Here is a 15,955-nt window from a genome sequence, read left to right on the forward strand (position 1 = left end):
ACACACGAAATTTGTAAGTGTACCCTGAGGTACTCTCACAAATTTTGTATAGCTTCACGCCATACCTCGCCCGCTTTGTGGGAATATATTGGCGGAAACTGAGTCTCCCCTTGAACGCAACGAGACTCATCAACCGCGACCTCCCTTCCAGGTATGTAGGCCTCCATGAATTTGGCTCCAAAGTGATCGATGACCGGCCGTATCTTATACAGCCGGTCATAGGCAGGATCACCTCGGGTGGACATGCTGCATTATCGGAATAATGCAGACATTTCCGGATGGCCTCAAACCAGGGACGTGTCATGACCATACTGTACAGTGGGGTCTGGTATAGGACGTCCCCACTCCAGTATTGCCTGACACTGGGTTTTTGGACTAGACCCATATGCAGCACGAGGCCCCAAAATGTCCTCATCTCGGCTGCACTGACCGGTGTCCAGCCACCGGGTCTAGCCAAAAATGAGCCTGGGTTTTGAGCGACGAACTGTTGGGCGTACAGATTCGTCTGCTCCACCATCAGATTCACCAGTGGGTTACTGAAAAAAAACACTAAAATAGTCAATTTCAGTAAACCCCACTGTAAGAATCTGGATTCCAGGATTGCCAGCAAAATCCGGAATCTCAGGCTCAAAGTCCACTGGGGGGACACCAGCTAAGGTCATCGGCAGGGGGCTCCGGTGAACTTATTTGGTGGGCCGGGAAACCAGTACGAACCCCATGGGGGCTGGTGGGGGGGCTTTCTTTTTTTTTCCTAACTAACTTTTCCCTTCTTTCCCTGCCTAACGGTGCCTCTCCCTCACTGACCCTAACCTACCTGGATGGCGATGGGTGCAGGAGGGTGATGGATGGCGATTAGGGGGACACAGGAGCTGGTGCTGGACGATGCTGCCGGGTGCTCGTGCAGAACAGGAAGAGGAGGGGAGAGAGGAGCGCAGGAAGTTTGAATCTCGCGCCTCTCTCCCCTGCACCAATCAGCACCCTGGACAGCAGTGTTCAGGCACCAGGGCCAGCACCGCCTCTGCAAATCTTTGTACTGCGATTGGTGGTGTGTAATCACGCCACCGATCGCAGTCTTTTTCCGGTTCATCGGGTCACAGGACACCCGAATGGACCGGAAACGCAGAAAACCGCAGGTCTGAATTGACCTGCGGTTTTCTGCGATCGCCGATACAGGGGGGTCAAATGACCCCCCCTGCGTTGTTACGGGATGCCGGCTGAATGAATTCAGCTGGCATCCCGTTGCGATTAACCCCCGCGGTGCCGGAATCTCGATTTAAAGTTAGGACGTACCGGTACGCCCTGAGTCCTGAAGGGGCTAGGGTTGCATCAGGGGGGCTTCAAATAGGACATGGTGTAAAAAAAGAAAAAAAAAAAAAAACTGTCCAGCAAAATCTGCCTTCTAAAAACCATATGGCATTCCTTTCCTTCTGCGCCCTGCCGTGTGCCCGTACAGTAGTTTACAACCACATATGGGGTGTTTCTGTAAACTTCAGAAACAGGGCCATAAATATTGAGTTTTGTTTGGCTGTTAACCCTTGCTTTGTAACTGGGAAAAAATTATTAAAATGGAAAATCTGCCAAAAAAGGGAAATTTTGAAATTGTATCTCTATTTTCCATTAATTATTGTGGGTTAACAAAGTTTGTAAAAATCAGTTTTGAATACCTTGAGGGGTAAAGTTTCTTAGATGGGGTCACTTTTATGGAGTTTCTACTCTAGGGGTGCATCAGGGGGGCTTCAAATGGGACATGGTGTCAAAAAAACTAGAATGAGGTATATTTTGTGTGGTTTCTATTATGTAAGCCTCGCAAAGTGACTTCAGACCTGAACTGGTCCCTAAAAATTGGGTTTTTGAAAATTTCTGAAAAATTCCAAGATTTGCTTCTAAATTTCTAAGCCTTGTAAACATCCCCAAAAAATAGAATATAATTCCCAAAATGATCCAAACATGAAGTAGACATATGGGGAATGTAAAGTACTAACTATTTTTGGAGGTGTTACTATGTATTATATAGGTAGAGAAATTGAAACTTGGAAATTTGCCATTTTTTACAACTTTTTGGTACATTTGGTATTTAAAAAAAAAAAAAAGATTTTTTTTAACTTTATTTTACCAGTGTCATGAAGTTCAATATGTGACGAAAAACTATCTCAGAATGGCCTGGATAAGTTGAAGCGTTTTAAAGTTATCAGCACTTAAAGTGACACTGGTCAGATTTGCAAAAAATGCCGAAGTCCAGAAGGTGAAATAGGGACGAGTCCTTAAGGGGTTAATTTTCTCTCAATGGAGCCGTGTGAAGAATTATTTTCTTGCAGGATGAGTTGCCATTATGATTGGGGCATATAAAACTTTTTGATCACTTTTTTTTAATTTCCATTTTTACACAAAGCATTTTTGAAAAAAAGATCATGTTTTTGCATCGCCATTTTCTGAAAGCCATATTATTTTTATCTTTCTGCTGATGGTCTTGTGTGAGGGCTCATTTTTTGCAGGATGAGTTGACATTTTGATTAGTATTTTCGGATACATTTTGATCATTCGATGTTATACTTATTGTGTAGCAAGGATACCAAAATATAGCTGTTTGGCACAGTTTTTTATTTTATACCATTCACCTGATGGAGTAGATCATGAGATATTTTTATAGCGCAGGTGCTTACAGATGGAACGATACCCAATGTCTTTTTTGGTGCTTTACACAATGGATGCATTTTTGAGAAAATGAGAGCCATATTTTTTTTTATTTTGCTGCCGATTGTCTTGTGTGGGGCTTTGTTTTTTGCAGGATGAGTTGACATTTTTACAGGTACAATTTTGGGGTAAATGTGACTATTTGATCGCCTGATATTACGGTTTTTGTGAGGCATTTATATATATACATATATTTTTACAGCATTCACCAGTTTGGGTTAGAACATGTGATATTTTCATAGAGCAGGTCGTCACGGATGTGGCAATACCTATTTTGTCTATTTTATTAGTTTTTTTCAGTTTTACACAATAAAAGCATTTTTGAATAAAAAAATATGCTTTTGTGTCGCCATTTTCTGAAAGCTATATTTTTTTATTTTCTTCTGACGATTTATTATTTTCAGGATGTGATGACAATTTCATTGTTATTTTTGTTTAAATAAATTGATCTTTCTTTTTTTTATTGAAAATGACTTGATGTGGGGAATGGTTCACTTTTTTAACCTGAAACTTCTATTTTTTATTTTTATAAAACACTTTTTAAACTTTTTTTCACTTTTTATTTATATCCAACTATGGGACTTTAACTTTGGGGGTCTGATCATTACAGTGCAGGGAGCCGATGGGTTCAGAGGGTTCTGCAAGGCCAATACAGACAAGCGATATTCAGTGATGCCGGCCAATACAGACAAGCACTTATCCTCTATGGTTTAAACACCAATCTGCCTCCGATAAGGGACAATTTTTGGACGCTTTGGAATGTGAAAAAGTATAACAAATGCAGCGGGTGTATTTTAACCCCTTAAGGACCCTGCCATTTTTCACCTTAAGGACCAGGCCATTTTTAGCAAATCTGACGTGTCACTTTATGTGGCAATAACTAAAACGCTTTTACATATCCAGGCTATTCTGAGATAGTTTTCTCGTCACATATTGTACTTCAAGACAGTGGTAAAATGGAGTAAAAAAATTCTATTTTTATTTATAAAAAAAAATACCAAATTTACACAAAAAATTCAGAAATTAGCAAATTTCTAAATATCAATTTCTCTACTTTTACAATAGATAGCAATACCTCCAAAATGAGTTATTACTTTACATTCCCCATATGTCTACTTCATGTTTGGATCATATAGAAAATCACATTTTATTTTTGGAAGGCTTAGAAGTTTAGAAGCAAATCTTAACATTTTTAAGAACATTTCCAAACCCCATTTTTTCATGACCAGTTCTGTTATGTAGTCACTTTCTGGGGCTTACATATTAGAAACCACCCATAAATCACCCCATTTTATAAACTACACCCCTAAAGCTATTCAAAACTGATTTTACAAACTTTGTTAACCCTTTAGGTGCCCCACGAGAATTAAATAAAAATGGGAATAAAATTTCAAAATTTCACTTTTTAGCAGATTTGATATTTTAATCTATTTTTTCTGTAACACATCGAGGGTTAACAGAAAAACAAAACTCAAAATCTATTACCCTGAATGTTACGTTTAGAGAAACACCCACTGTGTGCTCAAAAACTGATGTATGGCTGCACAGCAGGCTTTAGAGTGGAAGGAGCACCATATGGCTTTTGGAGAGCGGATTTAGCTGGAATGGTATTTGGGAGCTATGTCGCATATGAAGACACCCAGAGGTGGCCCTAGAGTGGAAACCCCCGAAAAGTCACCCCATTTTGGAAACTACACCCCTCAAGGAATATTTCAAGGTGTGTAGTGAGCACTTTGACCCATCAGGCGGTTCACAGAATTAGGAAACACTTGGCTGTGAAAATATAAAATGACAATTTTTTCCAGAAAAAGTTTCTTTACACCTACATTTTTCACTTTCACAAGGGCTAATGTAATGCAAAGCACCAACGAAACAGACCAGTGAGGATGAAGTCAAAGGGGTTTATTAACAAAATAAACAAAGTCCAGGTAAACTTCATTGGGCAAATATCAGGAAAACAAAAAACCAAGGAAAGCCAGGAGTAGTCCCGATCTGTGCATAAGTCTCTGTGCAACTTGCCAGGTAAATGGATGCGTCACGGAAAGTCCCGGGTCCTGGGTCCCACATGTAACGGACGGAGTCCCAGCAAACTTCAGTCAGTAGCTAGCAGTACTGTCCTGCACGTGGATAAGGAAGGATAACAGTGGGCACTGACCGAACTGGGAGGCCACCTTTTATGTGCCTGCTAACAAATCCCAGGGCGCCAAGTGTCCACTCCCCATAGGTCATGATCTTGCCCTACACCTGTGTACAAGGCTTCAGTCGGTCATTAGTCAATTAGACCAATGCCGGCCCCCTAATCTGCTTTGAACTTGTGGCCAGGTGCCATTCCCTTCGCTGGTTGGCAAAGCGCATAAGAAGCGCGTACGTGTGACTGCGTATCCCCTTGCGAACCTGTTTTCGAACGTAAATGCCGATGCACGACAGGCTCTGCAAGAGTGCGCCGACATGGACACTGGAATGGAATCCGCAATAGGCACCGGAGACTAGCCAGGCCAAGCTGTCCCCGAAAGCCATGCGGTCTCCCCCTCTGGCGCACATGCGAACGCATCCCTGCGTCGGTTAACAAAGGGGTCGGAGCTGGTGTATCAATGGAGACACGCATAACCTGTCCCGCCGCTCCACGAGGACCCTTTTTGGTTACACCGGAGTGCGAGACAGGTGAGGAGCTTACATTACCCACCCCTCGAGGAGACGGCTCAGAAGACTCCAAGAGAGCTTTCCCCGGATTATCCCGGTGGAAGGCTGCCACCATCTAATCTGCATGCACCTGACGAGCAGGTACCCAACATCTCTCCTCTGGACCAAAGTCATTAGTCAATTAGACCAACGACTGCCCCCTAATCTGCTTTGAACTTGCGGCCAGGTGCTATTCCCTTCGCTGGTCGGCGAAGCGCATAAGAAGTGTGTACGTGTGACCGCGTATCCCCTTGCGAACCAGTTTTCGAACGTAAATGCGGATGCACGACAGGCTCTGCAAAAGTGTGCGAGCGCGTCGACATGGACACAGGAATGGAATCTGCAATAGGCACCGGAGACAGGCCCGGCCGCAGCGCACTGCCACTAGCCTGGCCAAGCTGTCCCCGAAAGCCATGTGGTCTTCCCCTATGATGCAAATGTGAACGCATCCCCGCGTCGGTTCGCAAAGAGGTCAGAGCTGGTGCATCAATAGAGACATGCGTAACCTGTTCCGCAGCTCCACGAGGACCCTTTTTGGTCACACCGGAGTGCGAGACAGGTGAAGATCTTACAGGTAACAGGACAGAATGCACCCCACATTTTGTTCCCCATTCCCCCCCGAATATGCCAACACCCCATATGTGCTCAAAAAATTATGTATGGATGCATGGTAGGGCTCTAGAGTCAAACTGCTAAATATGGATTTTCCTGACCTGAATTGGCAGACATGGATTTTAGGTGCCATGTCACATTAAATAAATTCCTGAGGTCCCCAGAAATGCAAACCCCCAAGAAGTGACCCCATTTCGGAAGTACCACCCCAGTACGAACATATTAAGTGGAGGAAAGGGTACTTTTTAGAAAACAGGTGTCTCACAGAATGCAGAATTACTTGAGAGAAGTATTTCAAAGCACACATTTGTAAAAATGAAAAATTACTAGCAGACCCGAATTTTTCATTTTCACAAGGGGTTTAAGGAGAAAATGCACCCAGGTATATGTTCCCCATTTTCTCCCCATTTTGCGAACACCTCGTATGTGCTCATAGCCTGCTGTATTGGCGCACAGCAGGCCTCTAGACGCAAAGTGCAAAATATGTTTTTTGCAGGCCTGAATTAGCATACATGGATTTTAGCTGTCATGTCGCATTTAAAACATTTCCTGAGGTCCCCAGAAATTAAAACCCCAAGAAGTGACCCCATTTCGGAAAGAGCAGCCCCGTGTGAACATTTTAAGTGGTGGAAAGGGTAGTTTTTAGCAAATAGGTGTCTTACAGAACTCAGAATTACTTGAGAGAAGCATTTCAAAGCACACATTTGTAAAAATGAAAAATTACTAGCAGACCCCATTTTTTTTACTTTCACAGGGGGTTAAAGGAAAAAAAAAAACAATATATGTTTCCCATTTTCTCACCATTTTGCGAACACCCCATATGTGCTCATAGCCTGCTGTATTGGCGCACAGCAGGCCTCTAGAGGCAAAGTGCAAAATATGTTTTTTGCAGGCCTGAATTGGCAGACATGGATTTTAGCTGCCATGTCGCATTTAAAAAAAAATCTGAGATCCCCAGAAATGAAAAACCCCAAGAAGTGACCCCATTTCGGAAAGAGCACAAACATTTTAAGTGGTGGAAAGGGTACTTTTTAGCAAACAGGTGTCTCACAGAAAAGAATATGTAGTGGATGTTGGAAAGTGGATATGCAAGCGAGGTGGACTAAATCAGATATAAAGTGCAAATATTACAGGGGATAAAATTACCTTAATATTCCATGGAAGAATGTTAGATTCTGAAGCAGTACTGCATGCACAGGCTAGGTTTCGCATTGGTAAATGGTGTCTTTCCTTATCCCTCTTTTGTGACACGCCCTGCATCTTTTTTTGGGTCCTTCCGTTCCTTGCTGTCTGGGGACTTGACCTGAAAAATAATGCCCTGGTACAACACGGGCACCATGACTTCCAGAAGTACTGGGACCCTCCCCTGCCTGGGTTTGATAAATTAGGGCCTTGAAAACCACCTCTTGGAACTGAAGGAAAGTTCCTCTGTGGCCAGAAGATTGAAATAGGATGTACGCATTGCACATTGTCATCTGTATAATGTGTACTGCCAGCTTTTTGTACCACACTTTTTTTTTGCGTGTGGCACTGTAAGGGTTCATAAGTTCATCTACAAGATCCACCGCTCCCATGTGCCTGTTGTAATCAAGGATACAGTCTGGCTTGTTGACAGTGGTAGTGGTACTTCGTACAGCGGCAGGGGAGCTAGCGCTAGTGCGAATGGTGGTCAGTACAAAGACGTCCCTCTTGTCCTTGTACTTAACCACCAGCATATTCTCATTGCAAAGAGCCCTACTTTCGCCCATTCTCAGTGTTTGCACTACCAGGGATCTAGGGAGGCCTCTCAGATTTTTGCGTACTGTGCCACAAGCCATGGTACCCCTGGCAGTTAGGGACCTGAATAGGGGTATGCTGGTATAATTGTTATCCACATAGAGGTGGTAACCCGTATCCAGCAGTGGGTGCAGTAATTCCCACACAATCTTCCCACTAATTCCTAGGACGGTTCAATCGCTTCCGGGTCATGGTCTGACTGTAAATTGGAGTCTGGTAGAAAATTTCAGAACTCCAATATTGCCTAATGTTATGTTTTTTTATTATGCCCATATGCAGCACGAGTCCCCAAAACTTCATAATCTCTGCTGCATCTACTGGGGTCCAACCTAGGTTTCTAGTGTATGGCAAACTAGGGTTCTGAGCAATGAATTGTTGGGCGTACAAATTAGTTTGGACCACCATTACATTTACAAAATCTTTAGAGAAGAAGATTTTGAAAAAATCTAGCTCAGTGAAGCCCGCACAATCTATCAGAATTCCTGAGTTGCCCACAAACTCAGGAATTTGGGGCTGATAATCGTCAGGGGTTGATAATCGTCCATGTGGGCTCACTCTGGGGGGCTGCCTCCTCTGCTACCCTGGGGCACATTCTAGAGGGTCCCTCATCAGCGGATGATGATGATGAGGATGAGGGGGTAGAGGAGTATAGGAAAGTGGCAGCCTCTTCTCCCTCACTGGTAGACTCAGTATAGTAGGCAAGCATGGCATATGCCTCTTCAGCTGAGTATAGTTGTTGGGATAGACGGGCCATTTTTATTTTATTGAGGTGTGATGTGTGAAACATGTAAAACTTTATTTAGTGTGGGGTGTGTAGATAGTGTTTTCACACGTGAAGGGGCTTGTAGAAAATTTTAAATTCAATTTAGAAGAAAAGTTGTAATAAAAAAAGTTTTCTGCAAAAAAAAGTCTTCTTCACGCAACGCAGGCCCCGTAGAAGTGAATGGGGCTGCATGAAAATCGCAAGCATCCGCATACAACATGGTTATAAGGGAAAATAATAACATTCTTAATACAGAATGCTTATTACAATAGGGCTGGATGGGTTAAAAAAGAAAACATTTTTTTAACTCAGCTTAATCCATTTGTTCGCGCAGCCCGGCTTCTCTTCTGTCTTCATCTGTGAGAAAAAGGACCTGTGGTGACGTCACTGCGCTCATCACATGGTCCATCACCATGGTGAATAAGGTGAGTTAAATTATTATTATTTTTTTTAACCCCTTCAGCCCTATTGTACTAAGCATTCTGTATTAAGAATTCTATTATTTCCCCTTATAACCATGTTTTTTCTCACGTGCGTGCAAAACGCATTAAAATGTTTTGCACTCGTGCGGAAAAATTGCGCATTTTCCCGCGACGCACCAGCATCTTATCCGGCCCAAAAACATGATGCCAGTGTGAAAGAGGCCTAAGTGTGCTAGCCTGCTGTCTCTGATTAGCTGAACCTGCAGCAGTTGCATAAAGAGAAACCGGGCAGAGAGTCTGGGCCTGAGAGCTGGATTATATTGGAACTGATATGCTGGTGCATGTGAGTAGCTTGCTGTGGTGAACTTCAGTGCTGACAGTACCGTATTTAGAACAGTTAGGGCTCATTCAGACAACTGTATGCTGTCCGCAAAAATGCAGATCCGTTTTTTTTGTGGACAGTTCAGCATGACTGCAAAAAAAAATGGATTGCATTGCTTTTTTTTGTAGATTTCTATAGGGCCATGTCCTGATTTTCACAGACAAGTATAGGACATAAAAAAGTAACATCTGGGCACTCACTGACAATTGTGTCAATTGAAAGCAATTTATCGATACAAATTTAAATAATTATAAATACGATTAAAAACAATAAAGACAATAATGTGCAATGGGTAGCAGCAATCCTCTATTGTAAAACTTCCAATGGTCAGAAAAAAAGAGGTCTTAACAAACCATACAGTGCATCACTAAATGCATAAGATTGAATGTCCTATATAAAAAATTCCTCTAAAAATATATATGAGAACAATTCGATTAAGAGAGGTAGCGGCAATCCAGCAGTGGTCAGGAACAAGGGTCCCTCCAAACCATATGGTATATCACTAAGTATGTAAAATCGTATGCACTATATTAAAATTCCTCAAAGTACATGAAGGCAGTCTTCAAGAAATGAAAGTGAACCAATTATTCATTTGTGGCCATACATACAGATATAGTTAGTGTTAAACCTGTATAATTATTGGTGTAATAGAGATTCTGGGAACTGTTCGTATGACTGAGTGGCGTCCCGCTACACTGACTATACAAGAGGCGTCCCGCTTCACAGAAACGTAGTAAATAGAGCTCTTATTGCTGGTCTTATTTTCATACAGCTTCGGGTACATTCTTTACCAGAATGTCATGCGATTTCTATTATTTCGTTGGATTATATTGGAACTGATATGCTGTTGCATGTAAGTAGCTTGCTGTGGTGAACTTCAGTGCAGACAGTACCGTATTTAGAACAGTTAGGGCTCATTCAGACGGCTGCATGCTGTCCGCAAAAATGCAAATCCATTTTTATGCGGACAGTTCAGCATGTCCGCAAAAAAATGGATTGCATTCCGTTTTTTTTGCTGATCCATAGACTTCAATAGGGCCATGTCCTGATTTTCACGGACAAGTATAGGACATGTTTCATTTGTTTTGCGGAGCCGTGGAATGGAAAAGGGTCCCATAGAAGTGAATGGCTCAGTATCTAATCCGCAATATATATCACTCATCAAAAATAAAAATAAACTCTAACTGCCAGATAAACTTACCATCTTTAGGCCTTGAGTAGTACTTCCCAAATGCCATATCTTTTGGTGTATCTGGATATAAAAACTTTAGTGGGTTCTCAGGAATATTTTCAGCTGCCATTACTTTATAGTTGCGAATAATGTCTGGAAAACTCACAGCAGACAGCTCTTTTTTTGTATATGGCTCCACAGAATGAAAAACAGGTTCTGAAATGAAATGCCTATCTTAGAACATATTAAAATAAACATACACAATACAATTTTGGTTATTATATTTCTCATTACACATAGTGGAAAATTTACCAAGACCATTGTTTAATACATGAGTCTTAGGCGACTTTCACACCAGCGTTTTTTCTGGATCCATCATGATAATACAACTTTGCATCCGTTACAAACTGATCCGGTTGTATTATCTTTAAAATAGCCAAGACAGATCCATCATGAACACCACTGAAAGTCAATGGGGGACGGATCCGTTTTCTCTGACACGATCCGTCTTGCTCCACACCACATTGCGGACAGAAAAACGCTGCTTGCAGCATTATTCTGTCTGCGATGGGGACGCAACCAAACTAAACGGAATGTGTTCTGGTGCATTCCGTTTTGTTCAGTTCAGTTTTGTCCCTATTGACAATGAATGAGGACAAAACAGAAGCGTTTTCCCTCGCTATTGAGATCCTATGACAGATCTTAATAGCGGAAAGGGAAAGCACAAGTGTGAAAGTAGCCTTAACCCCTTCAAAACCAAGCTGGTTTTCACCATAAGGACGAATGCTGACATTTTAACATCGCGGGATGCGATGTACGAGCGGGCGGGAGCGGGACTGGCAGGAGCTGGGGGATTGGGGCGGTGCAGTAACTGTACTATAGCCCCGCCGCTCCAGTAAACTAATATAATATGTATTATTCAATTACTACGGTATTTATTAAACATGCCCCCTCACTCCTAATAGTACCTTACATCCTACTAGCTTCTGTACAATGCCGGCAGGCAGGCCGGGCAGGCAGCAGCGTAACTCCCTGATGTCACGTGCCTGCTCCCGCCTACTTTATGAATGAAGCTGGCTGCGCAGGCAAGTGACGTCAGTGAGTGACGCGCCGGCCGCCCAGCCTGCCTGCCGGCATTGTACAGAAGCTATTAGGATGTAAGGTACTATTAGGAGTGAGGGGGCATGTTTAATAACTACAGTAGTAATTGAATAAGACATGGAGATGGCACCCACAGATCCCCCTGTAACAGTGCCAGCCACAGATCCCCCTGTAATAGTGCCAGCCACAGATCCTCCCCTGTAACAGTGTCCATCATCCACAGATCCCCCCTGTAACAGTGTCCGTCATCCACAGATCCCCCCCCATAACAGTGTCCGTCATCCACAGATCCCCCCCATAACAGTGTGCGTCATCCACAGATCCCCCCATAACAGTGTGCGTCATCTACAGATCCCCCCCATAACAGTGTGCGTCAGCCACAGATCCCCCCATAACAGTGTGCGTCATCTACAGATCCCCCCCATAACAGTGTGCGTCATCCACAGATCCCCCTATAACAGTGTCCGTCATCCACAGATCCCCCCCATAAGTGTCCGTCATCAACAGATCCCCCCATAAGTGTCCGTCATCCACAGATCCCCAGTAATAGAACCATCCACAGACCACCATTAGTTCCAAACCCACCAAAAGCACACCTTTTGGTTAAAAATATTTTTTTTCTTATTTCACTCCCCAAAAACCTAGGTGCGTCTTATGGGCCGGTGTGTCTTATAGGGGCAAAAATTCGGTACTTATATAAGCGATTCTGAGATTGTTTTCTCGTTCTAGTCTAGTAACTCTGTGAATTTTAACATCCTGCAAGTTAACAAGATCAGACGTGGAGGTAGATCCTTTTCGGCTCACGGGGCCAGATTTTGGAACCACCTACCTCTGGCCCTGAAAATGATTCCCAGTCTTCTCTCATTCAGACGTGCACTGAAAACCTTACTTTTCAAACAGGCGTTTGATCTTCCTATATAACACTTATTTGGTTTATATCATTTTGGGGGTTTCTTAAATCTTAGTCTATAAATTCACGGTTGGTAATGTTCCTTTATTTTAAAGATACTTTTTCCCCACGATTATTAAATTATTTCCTTCACATTCTTGATATCTTGTCCGAACCCTTTGAACCTTGAGATCCCCCTACCTTCCTCCCCTTTTTCTTGACTCTCCATTTGATAAGTGCTAGGAAATTGGTCTCTGGAATAGGTGCCTTATTCTCTAGGTCTCTGTGGCCCATGACAAAGTGTCATGCTTTCTTTTTTCCTCCCTGTTGAATTAGTCAGCTAAGCGCATCGAGGCCCAATGGGTAAGACTGCGTGTACACAAGACTATATATCATAATCGTGATATATTGTACTTCATGTTAGTGGTAAATTTGAGTCACTATGTTTCACCTTTTATTTATAAAAAAATTCTAAAATTTACAGGAAATTTGGGAAAATTCATGAAATCTGAAGCAGATTGTGATACATCATGAAATAGTTGTTACTGTACATTTTGCAGATGTCTACTTCATGTTGGCATCATTTTGTAAATATCATTTTTTTTTGTATATAAGACGGCTTAGAATTTTAGAAGCAATTCTTGAAATTTTAAAGAAAATTTCCAAAACCCACTTTTTTAAGGACCAGTTCAGTTATGAGGTGACTTTTTGTAGTAGAAACCACCCATACATGACCCGATTTTAGAAACTACACCCTTCAAGTAAATCAAAACTGATTTTACAAAATTTGTTAAACCTTTAGGCGTTCCACAAGAATGAAAGGAAAATGGAGGAGCAATTTCAAAATTTAACTTTTTTTTGTGCAGATTTTCGGTTTTAGTCTATTTTTCCTTGTAACACAGCAAGGTTTAACAGCTAAAGGAAACTCAATATTTATTATCCTGATTCTGCAGTTTACAGAAACACTGCATATGTGGTCGTAAACGGCTGTATCGGTACACGGCAGGGTGAAGAGGGAAAAGAGTGCCATATGGGTTTTGGAGGGCAGATTTCAAATGTGACACTTGCCATGTCACATTTGAAGACCCCCTTATGCACCCCTAGAGTAGAAACTCCCAAAAAGTGACTATATTTTGTAAACTACAGGGTGAGGTGACAGTATTATTGGTACTATTTTGGGGTACATATGATTTTTTATTGCTTGATATTATGCTTTTGAGGCAAAGTAAACAAAAAATGGCTGTTGCGGCACAGTTTTTATTTTTTGTTTTTTATGGAGTTCTCCTGACAGGACAGATCATGTGTTGCTTTTATAGAGCAGTTGATATGGACAGGACAATACCAAATATGTGTATTTTTGTTGTTGTACTGCGTACAGTTCTGGGCTCCAGTGAACAAAGCAGACATAGCAGAGCTGGAGAGGGTCCAGAGGAGGGCAACTAAAGTAATAACTGGAATGGGGCAACTACAGTACCCTGAAAGAATATCAGAATTAGGGTTATTCACTTTAGAAAAAAGACGACTGAGAGGAGATCTAATTAATATATATAAATATATCAGGGGACAGTACAGAGATCTATCCCATCATCTATTCATTCCCAGGACTGTGACGAGGGGACATCCTCTGCGTCTGGAGGAAAGAAGGTTTGTACACAAACATAGAAGAGGATTCTTTACGGTAAGAGCAGTGAGACTATGGAACTCTCTGCCTGAGGAGGTGGTAATGGTGAGTACAATAAAGGAATTCAAGAGGGGCCTGGATATATTTCTGGAGCGTAATAATATTACAGGCTATAGCTACTAGAGAGGTTTCTTACATTAGCCTCATTGTATCTCTAGGTTCTCTTGGGTGGATAGCTCTACACCATAGGAGCTATTTTCAGCGAGTAATCCTCACACTGGGAGTGTACGGCAGTTTCATCCACCACGATGTGGGGTCATCATTTTTTGATGCCCCTCTTTGAGCACCTGCATAATTTATCTTTGTGAGATAGGGTTGCTCCCTCTGTTTCCAGGTATCCATTCATTTACGTATTTATCCAGATTTGGACGTGTACTTTTCATGTTCTCTTTCTTATATCTACGATTATATTTCTTATAGAGACGCAACCTAGCATGGACGCATGTTATCCTGCTGCTCACTTCTGGGTCCGAACTATCGATCCTTATTTATCAATTTGGTTGGGTCTGGTGTCTTTTCCAAAAGCAATTATTAAATTACGTATTATTATTAGACGGGGCCCACTGCATCTGTTAGTTGGGCCTCCTATATTTTGTATATCTACCTCGCATTACCCCCTGAGGATCCCACTTTTGTGGGTGAAACGCGTCGGGGTTAATTCTGCATCCTTTGTATATCATTTAATCTATGTTTCTTTGTGCGTGTGTTCTGTGTATGTAATTTTTTAATCACTAGGTGAACCCGGTACCTCCTGGCAACCTGTCACGAGGGTTGAATACTGTGGACACCTCTTTGATTCTATCCTTGTGTTTTTGTGCTAGTCATCCGTCGGGGAAGGCCACTTTCGTAACTAGCATTCCTCCAATTGTCACCTTATCAGGGTCAGAGAGGATTTTCAGGCTAGGCACGAGGACAGGGAGTCCCCACCACCAGGAGACGTCCCTGGGCATAGGACCAGATTAGGGTAACAGTGGCAGGGATATCTTCCCCACCACTCACCCAGCCTGTCCTACTTATCTGTGGCCCACCCGATCTGACTATGTTAGAGTTGTAGTTTTCTCGTTAAATTTAGTCATTAATATCCTTCAATAGGGTCCATTGCTGGACGTTGTGTTTTATTTACGATTACCCTTATGCTTTACAATATCGATATCATTCTCGCTGGACTTTTGAGTACAATAAAGGAATTCAAGAGGGGCCTGGATATATTTCTGGAGCGTAATAATATTACAGGCTATAGCTACTAGAGAGGGGTCGTTGATCCAGGGAGTTATTTTGATTGCCTGATTGGAGTCGGGAAGGAATTTTTTATTCCCCTAAAGTGAGGAAAATTGGCTTCTACCTCACAGTTTTTTTTTTTTTTGCCTTCCTCTGGATCAACTTGCAGGATGACAGGCCGAACTGGATGGACAAATGTCTTTTTTCGGCCTTATGTACTATGTTATGTTACTATGTTTCAGTTTTACATAATAAAGCATTTTTGAAAACAAAAATAATGTTTGTGTCGTCATTTTCTGAAAGCTATATTTCTTTTATTTTTCTGCTGATCTTATTGCTGCAGGGCTCTTTTTTTTGCACGAAAAGCATTTTTATCAGTACCATTTTTGTGTACATATGATTTTTTTGATAATTGAATATGCCACTTTTTGGGGGGGTGACCAACATTTTTGGGAAAGTTTCTATTTTTTTATTTTTTTTTAACAGCGTTCAACTGAGGGGGTAGATCATGTGATATTTTTATAGAGCATGTTTTTACAGACGCGGCGATACCTAATATGTCTTTTTTTT

General features: G+C 42.1%; 1 protein-coding gene across 2 annotated transcripts in view; it reads right to left on the reverse strand.

Annotated features, from left to right (window-relative positions):
* Nucleotides 1-15,955, reverse strand: part of STAT1 (signal transducer and activator of transcription 1) — a 1,065,817-nt gene that overhangs the window by 137,558 nt on the left and 912,304 nt on the right. For both annotated transcript variants that reach the window (XM_044304320.1, XM_044304319.1), the window contains one exon: nucleotides 10,527-10,712. In XM_044304320.1, the coding sequence (XP_044160255.1) occupies nucleotides 10,527-10,712 (186 nt within the window). The remainder of the gene's footprint in view (nucleotides 1-10,526; nucleotides 10,713-15,955) is intronic.

The sequence above is a fragment of the Bufo gargarizans genome, chromosome 8 (genome assembly GCF_014858855.1).
Source record: "Bufo gargarizans isolate SCDJY-AF-19 chromosome 8, ASM1485885v1, whole genome shotgun sequence".
Lineage (NCBI taxonomy): Eukaryota > Metazoa > Chordata > Amphibia > Anura > Bufonidae > Bufo > Bufo gargarizans.